This window comes from Penaeus monodon, chromosome 43, assembly GCF_015228065.2.
Source record: "Penaeus monodon isolate SGIC_2016 chromosome 43, NSTDA_Pmon_1, whole genome shotgun sequence".
NCBI lineage: Eukaryota > Metazoa > Arthropoda > Malacostraca > Decapoda > Penaeidae > Penaeus > Penaeus monodon.
The window spans coordinates 20549048-20561547 of record NC_051428.1 but is presented as its reverse complement, the minus strand read 5'-3'; the positions used below and the strand labels follow the sequence as shown (position 1 = coordinate 20561547).

The 12500-nt window shown below is 39.5% G+C and overlaps 1 protein-coding gene and 1 pseudogene across 4 annotated transcripts in view; one reads left to right on the top strand and one right to left on the bottom strand.

Moving 5' to 3' along the window:
* LOC119568363 (G-protein coupled receptor moody-like) overlaps nt 1-8519 on the top strand; it is a 70077-nt gene extending 61558 nt beyond the window's left edge. Inside the window, exons 10-13 of one of the 4 annotated variants that reach the window (XM_037916827.1) lie at nt 604-739; nt 2655-2807; nt 5210-5237; nt 8335-8499. In XM_037916827.1, coding sequence (XP_037772755.1) covers nt 604-739; nt 2655-2807; nt 5210-5237; nt 8335-8368 — 351 coding nt within the window. In that variant the 3' untranslated portion in view covers nt 8369-8499. Of the gene's footprint in view, nt 1-603; nt 740-2654; nt 2808-5209; nt 5238-8334 lie in introns of all 4 variants that reach the window. The other 3 variants (XM_037916828.1, XM_037916825.1, XM_037916826.1) reach the window with 3 other exon arrangements.
* On the bottom strand, nt 5271-6201 carry LOC119568365 (annotated as a pseudogene).
* Nucleotides 8520-12500: the final 3981 nt, after the last annotated feature.

The following is a 12500-nucleotide window of genomic DNA, read 5'->3' as shown; positions in this document are numbered from 1 at the left end:
CTTTGTCTATGTCTATCTTTCTGTCCTTCTGTCTCTGCCTTTCTTTCTCTCTCTCTCTTTCTGTCTATCTGTCTGTCACTCTCTCTTTCTGTCTCCTTCTTTCATTCTCTCTCTCTTTCCTTCTCCCTCTCCCTCTCACTCTCCCTCTCTTTCTCCCTCTCCCCCTCTCCCTCTCCCTCTCCGTCTCCCTTTCCCCTTTCCTTTCGCTCTCCCTCTCCCTCTCCCTCTCCTTCTCCCTCTCCCTTTTCCTTTCCCTCTCCCTCTCCCTCTCCCTCTCCGTCTCCCTTTCCATCTCCATATACAAAAAATCTTGACTAGAAATAGATAGGCCTACATAAAAAATAAAAAAATAAAATGTACCTCATCTCATAAATTTAAAAAAATAGATAAATGAATAAATCAATAAACAAAAAAGAAAAAGAATACACCTCGCCTCTTAAATAAATAAATAAATAAGCAATAGATAAATCAATCAATAAATAAACTTCTTTAATAAAAACAAAATAAAAAAAACAAAAAAAAAACAATAATACACCTCACCTCTTAGATTAAAAAAAAAAAAAATACACCTCTTACCCCCTGCGCCTCCCCCCCCCCCCCCAGATGGAGCGCGAGGCCCGGAGGAGAAGAAACGAATGGAGAATCACCAAGATGGTTCTAATCATCTTTATCGCCTTCTTGGTGACGTACCTGCCCATTACCCTCGTCAAGAATTTGGATAAGAAGGTGAACTATCCAGGTAAGATAGTGGGTTTCCGTATCTTGGCGGGATGGTTTGGATAAATCGAGATATATATGTGAGGGTGTGTGGAGGAGGGGTGTGTGGGTGTGTGTGTGCGTGTGTGTGTGTGTGTGTGTAGGGATGTTTGCGTATGTATATGGATGATTGTTTGTCTGTAATGTACGTAAATGTGTATGTATGTAATGTATGTATATATGTAAAGTGCTTATATATATATATATATATATATATATATATATATAAAAAATATATATATATATATTATATATATATATATATATATTATATATATATATATATATATATATATATATATATATATATATATAAGCACTTTACATATAGAATATATATATATTATATATATATATATATATATATATATATATATATATATATATATATATATATATCAATCAATAACGGTATGCTCATGCTTGAGCAGCCGTGGACCTCTCCACCATCCTTCGCCACTAAACTCGATCTTACGCTTTTCTTTCCACTTATACCATCGACAGCACGCAAATATCTTTGATGTTGTCGCTCAGTCTTGTCTTCGGTTTGCCTCTTCCTCTGTTTCCTATCACCATCCCTGTCAGCAAGTTTTTCTCAATACTTTTACTTCTCATTACATGACCAATAAACTTTAATTTCCTCTTGTTCAAGATGATATATATATATATATATATATATATATATATATATATATATATATATATATATATATATATAAACAAACGTGTGTGTGAATAGAGAGGGCTGGCGTATGATTTTTTTTCTATTTTTATGTTACCATCTGATTTAAGCTATCCTGTTCTAACCGAGTATAGAGTTTAATATACTGCATGTGCGTATACACTCCATATTTCACAGGGAAACGAGTGTGTGCACAAAACTCTCTTTACCAATAATTCTTTCGCTTATTCCGCCTCCTACGCCAATTTGATATAAAACACTCGGACCCTCGTATGGCAATACCGAGCGCAAATGTCAGTGTGAATCTCCTGGAAAAAAAAAGAATAAACAGATAAATAAACTGATAAGTAAATAAATAAAGACAGTACAGTACAACAACAATAACCGTATCAACAATCTTTTCATTATCCTTCCGAACCGAAAGCTAAAAGATAATGATAAAAAAACAAAAACGAAAAAAAAAATAATAACAAAAGTACAGGATTGAGATCTGCCTCTTTGAACTCCGTAACCATGGCAACGGCCAAGATGACGCTAAAGTATAGTGGCGAGAGCTGTCTGTTACGCAAACTGAGAGAATATTATTGGCGCTGCTGATGGTGCTGAGATCAGATGCAGAGGATTGGGTCGTTGGCCTTTTGTGAGAGAAGAGGGGGGGGGGGGATAGGGAGAGAGAGAGAGAGTGAGGGAGAGGGACAGAGAGTGAGAGAGAAAGAGAGAGAGAGAGAGCGTGTTTCTATATTTGATTGTGCTTTCTCTCTCTTATTTCTCTCTCTCTCTCTCTCTCTCTCTCTCTCTCTCTCTCTCTCTCTCTCTCTCTCTCTCTCTCTCTCTCTCTCTCTCTCTCTCTCTCTCTCATTCTCTCTCTCAGTCCTTCTCACTATCTTCCTCTCCTTCTCCTCCCTCCCCTTCTCCCCTCCAATTCCCCCCTCCTCCCTTTCTCCCTCATCCCCCTCCTCCTCCCTTTCTCCCTCATCCCCCTCCTCATTTCTCCCTCTTCCCTCTCCTCCCCTCACTCTCCGTCTTCTCCCTTCTCCCTCTTCCCCCTCCTCCCTTCTCCTTCATCCCCCTCCTCCCTTCTCCCTCATCCCCCCCTCCCCCTCCCTTTCTCCCCCCTCCCCCCTTTCTCCCACCTCCCCCACCTCCTCCCTTCCTCTTCTCCCATACATTCTTCGCAAACAATCCCCAACCATTCCTCTTTCTCCCTCTCCCGCAGGTCTTCACGTCCTCGGCTACGTCCTCATCTACATCTCGTCATGCATTAACCCGGTCATCTACGTCATCATGAACAGGCAGTACCGGCAAGCCTACAAGACGGTCCTCCTGTGCAAGCGACCTCGGCTGCCGTCGCTCACGTCGTCTCATTCAGGTAGGGGAGGCCTTTGGAGGGAAAATGGTAAAGAGTTTTTTTTTTTTTTTTTTTTTTGTGGTGGTGGTGGTGGTAGGTGTGGGAGTGAGTTGAAGAAGTTTTTCTCTCTTTTTTTCTTGTTTTCGTGTTTTCTTTACTCTCTTTTTCGTTTCTCCGTTTTCTTTTTCTTCTTTTTTTCTCTTTTTTTACTTTTTTTTTTTTTCTTCCTTCTCTTTCCCTTCCTGTCTTTATCTTTCTCTATCTCTTTGTTTCTATAACTCTCTCTCTTTCTCTTTGTTTCTATAATTCTCTCTCTCTCCCTGAATCTCTCTCTCTCTCTCTCTCTCTCTCTCTCTCTCTCTCTCTCTCTCTCTCTCTCTCTCTCTCTCCTCTCTCTCTCTCTCTCTCTCTCTCTTCTCTCTCTCTCTCCCTCCCTCCCTCCCTCCCTCTCTCTCTCTCTCTCTCTCTCTCTCTCTCTCTCTCTCTCTCTCTCCTCTCTCTCTCTCTCTCTCTCTCTCTCTCTCTCTCTCTCTCTCTCTCTCCTTTCTTTCTTCCTTCCCTCTCTATGTAGGCCTACCTTCTCTTCACTAACCAAAGGGAGACATAGATTCTTCTCCTCCCCCTCCCCCTCCCCCACTCCCCACATAGGCCTATATCTCCTTCATTTTCCTCCCTTTCCCCTTAATTTTCCTCTCTCTCTCTTCTTTCCTCCCTCTCTCCCTCCCTCCCTCCCTCAATCCATACCCCCCCCTCCTCCCTCAGCCTCATCAGCTCATCTGTAATCTGTACCACACATATAGGCCTACTTGGGAATGAAAAAAAAAAAATTCTCATATTATTTCCCCCACTCACCCCTCGCCCCCTCTCCTCCCCCCTTTCCCCCACCCCCCACTTTCCCCCCTCTCCTCCTCTCCTCCCCCCTCTCCCCCACTCTTCCCCCTCTCCTCCCCCTTTCCCCCTCTTCCCCCTCTCCCCTTCTCCCACTCTACCACTCTCCCCCACTCCCCCCTCTCCCCCCCGCTCAGGTAGGTAGTTTTGTTGTCTGAGGCTGATCAAAAAGAAGTATTTATGATTATAACATAAATATGCCTTACTAGTCATTTAAGTCAGGTAGGTTTGAGAACTGACTGTGTAGGCCTCCATTTTTTTTTTTTTTTTTTTTTTTTTTTTTTGCTGTCACGTGACTTAATGACAATTTTTTGTATGTTGTAAGTTACTGGACCCGTGTTCTTCTCCTTTCTCGCTCTCTCTCTTTCTGTCTCTTTCTGTGTCTGTTTCTCTTTCTCTTTTACTTCTTTCTTGGTGTTTGTCTGCTCCTCTCTTTTTATCTTTCTGTCTCTCTCTCCTTCTCTTTCTTTCTCTTCATTTTTTATTATTTTTCGTGTTGTTCGTCTGGTTCTCTCTGCCTGTCTGTCTCTCTTTCTCTCTTTCTCTCTTTCTCTGTAACTCTGTCTTTTGTTGTTGGTCTGCCTCTCTCTCTCTCTCTCTCTCTCTCTCTCTCTCTCTCTCTCTCTCTCTCTCTCTCTCTCTCTCTCTCTCTCTCTCCCTCTCTCTCTCTCTCTCTCTCTCCCTCTTTCTCCCTCTTTTCTTTTTTCTTCACCCATCTCTATTGAAAGAACGCCGTAAGTTATCTGGTAGAGATCTTTCCCAAGTAATCCTCACAAAGGCACCTTAGGTCGTGATATTTCCCTTTTTTTTATAAAATAATTTCAGTTTTATTTTTATATTCACCGGATACGCACAGCACTCAGAAGGGTTTAAAAAAATAAATAGATTATAATTGTTTTTCTTGTTTACTTTTACTTTTCTTTTTCTTTTTATTATTAATATTATTATTATTATTATTATTATTATTATTCATCGAAAACACGTGACACATCGAAGTGGGAAAACATGATTAATTGTTTCTCATGTTCAGAATACAATAACGGGTTTGTAATATATATTTTTGCTACAACTAATGCTTTGTGGTTTAAGGATTTTTTTTCTTTTGTTTTTGTAACCGTAGAAGTAATGCTAATAATACTGGGCAGTAGTAATGGTATTTGTAGATTTTTGCTTGTAGTATTAGAAAACACTTTTGATTGATACTAATAGTAACTAAAGCCATACCAAGCAAGTATAGTGTAAGTAGTACTAATTGTCTCCGGGAATGGTAGCAGTGATGTCCTTAGAGAGATTAACATTTTCCCATTAGAGTTATAAACCCACCCTTCTTACCTTGGTTGTAAGCCCTTTTTCCTTTGTGGACCCTTTTCCCCTTAGAGTTGTGAATCCTTATTCCTTTTGTGTTGTGAACCTTTTTTTTCCTTTAGTGTTGTGAATCCTTCTCCCCCTTAGAGTTGTAAATCCCCTCCCCCTCCCCCTCCCCCTCCCCCCTTGCCGCCCGCATGATAAGCATGGTTGCTGCTCTTCTGTTGCAGAGTTGCCCAAAGGGTCGGCGAGTCGCAGGTTTGCCTCATCAAGGTGCAGTAGTTGCATGTCTCAGGGCTCGCTCGGGGGCAGCGCGAGGGTGACGCCCCCCCAGCATGACCTCGGCCGCCCTCGCCCGCTGTCCTTGCATGATGACCTTTGCCTTCGTAAAAAGCAGCCGTTCCGTTCTAGACTCCTGGGCTCCGAGACGCCCAACACCCTCAGCGTGGAGATGGTGTCCCTGGACGGGTCCAGGACGCTCGAGTCCGCCAGGTCCAGCCACGTCCTGAGGGGCGGCGCCAAGACCAGGTGCCCCGCGTGCCAGGCCAGGAGGAGTACCCAGAGCAGCTCCCTCAGGAACACCCAGAGGATCTCCTTCCTCCACTCGGAGTTCGGGGGGCGCAAGATCAGCAGGGACGAGTGCCAGGACCTCGAGTGCAATTCCAAGGCCTTCCTCGACCACCTCCTGAAGGTGGAAGCCTCCTCGAGCACCGAAACCCCCTCGTCGTCGCGATCGCACAGCCCGAAGGAATCCAGGAAGCGAGAAAAGCAAGAGAACGGAAGGCAAGCGAGCGACGGCAGTGAACGCAAGGAGGACAGAGATCTTCACGCCGACGCCACTCGCGCCCCCACGACCGCCGCCCAGGAGCCAGAGCCACGGAGACCCAGCCAGGGGGAGACCACAGACCCAGCGCCGGCGGAAAAGACCGCAAAGCCCGTCGCTCCAGCCAAGGCAAACAGATTCTCCGCTACCTCCTCGGACTCGAACTCAGACACGGCCTCCCCCTCGGACGCGAGCAGCGGCGGGACGAGGGACCAAACCGCCGCCTCCTCGCCCTCGTCCGCGGAATCGAGCCTCAGCGACGTCGGCCGGACAGACGTCCCCCTCCGCCCCAAGAACGCTGACGTCTCCAGCGACCTCCTCGCCGAAGTCAGTCGAGGAATCTACGACAAGCACGCCTCGTGGGCGCCCTGGGTACCTGATCTCTACCCGCCGCTGCATGAGGACACTGCCATTAGCGAAGACAATCCCATTAGCGAAGATAGATCCATTAACGAAGACAGTACCAATAGCGAAGACCATTCCTTTAGCGAAACCGAAGCGCATGGCAAAAACGGGGTTCCGGAGAATGTGCATGAGGGGACTAATGAACTGCATGACGGCTGTATAGAAGGCTATGATAACATGAGTTACGTGGACTAGTCAGATCTGGCCTTTGCATGACTAACCTGATAAGCTAACGGTAATTAATGGTTTGTTTGTTTGTTTTACGTTTTTGGGATTTTAGTGTATTTTACTTATTTATTTGTTGCTTACTGATTAGGCGAGTATGATAATATGACGATGGTGAAGGTAATAATAATGATGGTGATGCTAATAAGTATCATTACATAGGCGATTTTGTTTGTTTTTTGCTGTCTACATCATCACCATCTTTATCATAACAATTACTATCGCCATCACTTCTTTGGGATTGCTTAAACACACTTCAAAAAAGGAATTTCTTTTTCTTTTTTTACAGATCCATCATAATTGATTGATAGTTTAAGACTAAGGTCACCCTGATTGACACACTAACTTGACGCGCACTTATGATCACACTAACAAGCAGTCTGTACTTTCACCATCATTATTTCCCTTACAACAATACGCACTGCATCCGTTTCCACACGTAATGCATTTAGTAATAACACACACACCATCAGAATCATCATTATAACCTTTTCAATCACTTTATCCTTTTATACGTCACCCCTACCCCCCACCCCTTAAAAAAGATATTATTAATAGTAATTTAAACGTTTTCGTCTTTTTTTTCATATTTTTAATTTTTTTTCTGCGATTGGTTAGCCATTTAATTACATTTATGTTCGTCTTCTCGTGTATCTAGCTGCTTCTCTCATAATATATCTATCCATGTTTTTATACATTTATTCATATCTGTTTATTCATTCATTATTCTAAACTTTTATTCAGTCATATATTCCATCATATGTATCTGATTATATGTCTATCTATACATACATCATTTTAAATAAGTTTAATTATATTTATAGATCTTCACCCAATCATCAGTACAAACGTTTATTCATATCCATACCAAACGTTTGTTAGATTATTATACATACAGAATCATATATTCATTTACATTTACCCAACTTGTTCTCCATAAATACAATCTTCAGTCCAAAAGTTTATTTATTCATATTAAATATTCCTCAATTTATATATTTACTTACATCTATCTAACCTCTCTTTATTCATTCATTCATTCATTTATCGGTCCAAACAGTTTTTTTTCATTACGTTAAACGTTTATTCATTCATAATAAACCCTTATTCATCCACGTTAAGCGTTTTTTCATCCATACTAAACGTTTATTATTCATTCATCAATCCAAACGTTCATTCATCCACACCAAACGCTTATCCATCCCTATTAAAAGTTCATATATATATATATATATATATATATATATATATATATATATATATATATATATGTATATATATATATATATATATATATATATATATATATATATATATATATTAAACGTTCATCCATCTATATTAAACGTTTACTCGCCCACATGAAACTTTTACTCACCCAAATGAAACGTTTACTCACCCACATGAAACGTTTCCATACCCACATGAAACGTTCACTCACCTACATGAAACGTTCACTCACCCACATGAAATGTTTACTCACCCACATGAAACGTTCACTCACCCACATGAAACATTTACTCACCCTCACCCACATGAAACGTTTCATCACCCACATGAAACGCTTACTCACCCACATGAAACGTTTACTCACCCACATGAAACGTTCACTCACCCACATGAAACATTTACTCACCCTCACCCACATGAAACGTTCACTCACCCACATGAAACATTTACTCACCCTCACCCACATGAAACGTTTCATCACCCACATGAAACGCTTACTCACCCACAAGAAAAGTTTACTCACCCACACGAAACGTTTACTCACCCTCACCCACACGAAACGTTTCCTCACCCACATACAACGTTTCCTCACCCACACGAAACGTTTCCTCACCCCACACGAAACGTTTCCTCGCCCCCCGACTAAACGTTCTCTACCCATCCACTTTCCAGAGCGAGGGAAGGCCAGGAACAGGGCAGCGGTTGAGGAGCTGAACGACAAGACGCTCATGTCACAAGTGTCCCTGTCCGACGCAGCTGCCATGCCCGAGTGCCATGAGCTGCCGGAGGTCTTCGTCGACAAATGAGGAACGAAGGGCGGAGGAGGAGGGTGTTAGGGGGAGGTGGAGGGGGAGAGGGAGAGGTGGGTGTATGTGTTTGTTGGGGTGAGGGAGAGAGGGAGAGAGGGAGAGAGAGAGAGAGAGAGAGAGAGAGAGAGAGAGAGAGAGAGAGAGAGAGAGAGAGAGAGAGAGAGCATGTGCTTGTGCGTGTATGTAAGTGTGAGTGTGTGTATGTGTGTATGTGTGTGTGTGTGTGTGTGCGCGCGCGCGCGCGTGTGCGTGTGTGTATGTATGTGCGTGTGTGAGTGCATGTTATGAAAAAAAAAATGCCAGCAAGAAAATTAGATTATAGAACTTTGAAGGCTAAGCCTTCAAACAGACTGAAAACGGCCAACGACATTATTTTCGGATTCCCAGAATGTGAAATACTGTGGAAAGAGAGAAAGAAAGAAAATAGTAGTGAAAAAAGTGAGTGATCCAAATGTGCAAGTTAATTTGTTTGGAAACTAGTCACACTGATAAAGCGTAAAGAAAACGAGAAATCGTATAGAAAACGAGACGAGTGTTTCATCAATGAAAAAAATAATAATAATAATAATAAAAACTACTTCTTTTTATAGTATTGAAAAAGAAATGATAATGATATAAATACCGTAATAATGACTGCCCTCTTGATGTTAAAAAATTGAGTGAGCTTTATAGATACATTTGTGATTTTGAACGTTTTTTTTGGTACGTAATAGAAAAAAAAAAAAACAGTTTCATTGTCACAAATACATGTACCGGTATGTGTGATACGAAAAAAAAGCAACAGCCTTGCAAAGACTTTAAAAGAAAGGGAAATTTGTGTTCAAATGTTTAAGTGTGTGTATGTGTGTGTATATATATAAACATTTAACAAAACCTAGGAGTGTTTTATTTTTGTGATGCGAAAAAAGATATCCACCTTCCTGTACTGTACTTTATGCATATTGTTAGTAGACATTATATTTGTACATATATCCAAGTAATATAATGCAGTTGCAATACTAACAGAGATAGGTTTAAATAAAAAAAAGCCTAGTCCATTTGTATCATAAATGTTATCTTTGTCTTCGTATATTTTGTGTACGAAAAAATAAATGTTTAGTTTATTAAAATGGATTTTGTTAGGTGAGGATTTCATGATTATTCAAGATATTAGTTTCATGATTGTTTAAGAGAGGATGGTGAAAAGTAAACAAAATAAAATGTATCGCTTTTTTGTGTCGAGAAAAAAAATAATGGATATATAAACAGAAAAATTAAACTTAAATCACCTCAGGGTTTATGTGTCAATGTAATAATGGGATAAAGGTGTTGTTTTGTTGTTGTTGTTTTGTTTTTGTTTTTAAGGATAATTAACGCGTTAAGAAACTATATAGACTATAGTCGTAATAAAACGATGGAAGAAAAATAGACATTCGATGCAATGTAGTATAGTTTGGTGTTAAATTGTGATATTTTGCCATTTAAATGTCCTTATTTTGTAATGTGGCCAGTAATTATAAATAGATATGTATGTTACTGAATACATGAATTGAAAAAAACATGTGCCTTAGTGCAAAGTGCCATAAAATCACAGTTGTAAATTATATTTTATGAAGACATTTTTGTACCTTAATGTTTTTTTTTAATAGGTGTTAATTTGGTGATTAATTAACACAGCGGTGAACCTGCTGTGTCTGTATACAGTTTGTATCCAGTTCATAACAAGGTCGACAGACTAACAGGATGTAGTGAGTTAGGCATAAGGCTTAATTAATTCGATTCATTTGCAGGTAGCATTTGATTACCTTTTATGATTTGCTAAGTTGTTTACAATTGTACTATGAGATTTTATGTTGTGAGAGAGAGAAAAGGAGAAAGTGATGTGTGGATGTGTCTTTCTGAGTCTAAACTTATGCAGAGAGAGAGAGAGAGAGAGAGAGAGAGAGAAAGAAAGAATGAAATTTTAACAATACTCATAAAACTTTTTTTTCACATTTTCTGACACTTCCTACACACACACCCCAATATACACATCAAGTGAATGAATCAGTGTATTATAATCATGTGTGTTTAAACGACGTATACAGTATGTTAGGAGCCCGCACAGTACAATATATTTTTTCACTTGGATTTAAGGCCAAGCGATAGACTATGGAAGGTACAACGTATTTTGGGCATTGATTATATTTATAATTGAGAGAACCGTGTGTTTTGCATAGACTCTCAACAATTATTTTCTTCTTCTTCACTGTATGTAATATAATGTAAATGTACAATTAATACATAATTCGAGATGTACATATTTTGTGTTGTTTCTTTTCGATTCCTTTTATTTGATCCGTTTTTTTCTTTTTCTTCTTCTTCTTCTTCTTCTTCTTCTTCTTTTCTTTTCTTTTCTTCTTCTTCTTTTTCTTTTTCTTTTCTCTTCAAACAGTGTTTAATAATAATAATATACATTTCCCTCTTGTTCATTTAATACATGATTTTAAGAAGTTCGTATTACCTTTTTTTTCTTTTGTTTTCTTCTGTTCCATTTCTTTTATTTTCCTTTTTTGCTTACTTTTCCTCAAGCCTTCTGTGGAAATAAAAATATTAGTGACATCTAAGAAATACAGGGAATTTATCATCTTTTACGTAGGTATACATTTCTTTTCCATCTAGTTTCTCTCTCTCTCTCTCTCTCTCTCTCTCTCTCTCTCTCTCTCTCTCTCTCTCTCTCTCTCTCTCTCTCTCTCTCTCTCCTCCTTCTCTTCCTCCTCCTGATCTCTGTGATCAGAAAGAAGAAAAATCAAAAAAATATACAAACAAACAAAATGTATATATATATCATCTTTTTCTTAGCTTTATCCCATTTTTTTAATATGGGGTCACCATGATGATTTGGTCCTGACAGATATCTTTTATGGCCGGATGCCCTTCCTGACGCCAAGCCTTCTCCACTCACCCGGGACCGGTACCTACTTAGGCTGTCTTGCCCACCCAGTGGCTAGGTAGGCAATCGAGGTCAAGTTCCTTACCCAAGGGAACAACGCGCCGGCCGGTGACTCGAACCCTCGAACTCAGATTGGCGTCGTGACAGTCTGGAGTCCAATGCTCTAACCACTCGGCTACCTCGGCCCTATATATATATATATATATATATATATATATATATATATATATATATATATATATATATATATATATATATATATATATATTTATTTATATACATATATATATATATATATATATATATATATATATATATATATATATATATATATATATATATATCGATATATAATAAAAGGCATTCATATAATTTTTTACCCTCTATTGTTTTTAGCTTCGTCTTTCCCCTCCGGCCCACTGTGATACCAAAAATAACCCTTTTTTTCTCAAGTAGTTTTCCCAACGCTTTTAAAACATCTCTTCCGTATACCGTGTAAAGCCTGCATTTGTATTCAAGAAACGAGGTCGCATAAACGTGTCCATCTTGAGGTGGGGAAGAGACCCTTGGCACATAAACACTTTACTCGTTGCTCTCTGCTTTTGTGAATAAATTTGGTGCAAAATAAATGTCTGTCTCGCTTGTTTTCTTGCTCTCTCTCTCTTCTCTCTCTCTCTCTCTCTCTCTCTCTCTCTCTCTCTCTCTCTCTCTCTCTCTCTCTCTCTCTCTCTCTCTCTCTCTCTCTCTCTCTCTCTCTCTCTCATTCTCTTGGGCTAAATTTTATCCCCTCCCCTTCAGTATCCCTTACAGTTCTTAAGAAAAAAGAAATAATAATAAAAAAAAAATACAAAACGGTATTACTTACTCATCTAAATATTTTATATCTACTCTAAATTTATTATATTGCGCTGTATGTTGAATTGGGGGTATGTATAATACTTGCTATTATGTACGTATATTACTTGTTATTATGTACGTACATTACTTGCTATTATGTACGTATATTACTTGCTATTATGTACGTATATTACTTGCTATAGTGTACGTATATTACTTGCTATTATATACGTATATTACTTGCTGTTATGTACTTATATTACTCGCTATTATGCGCATAT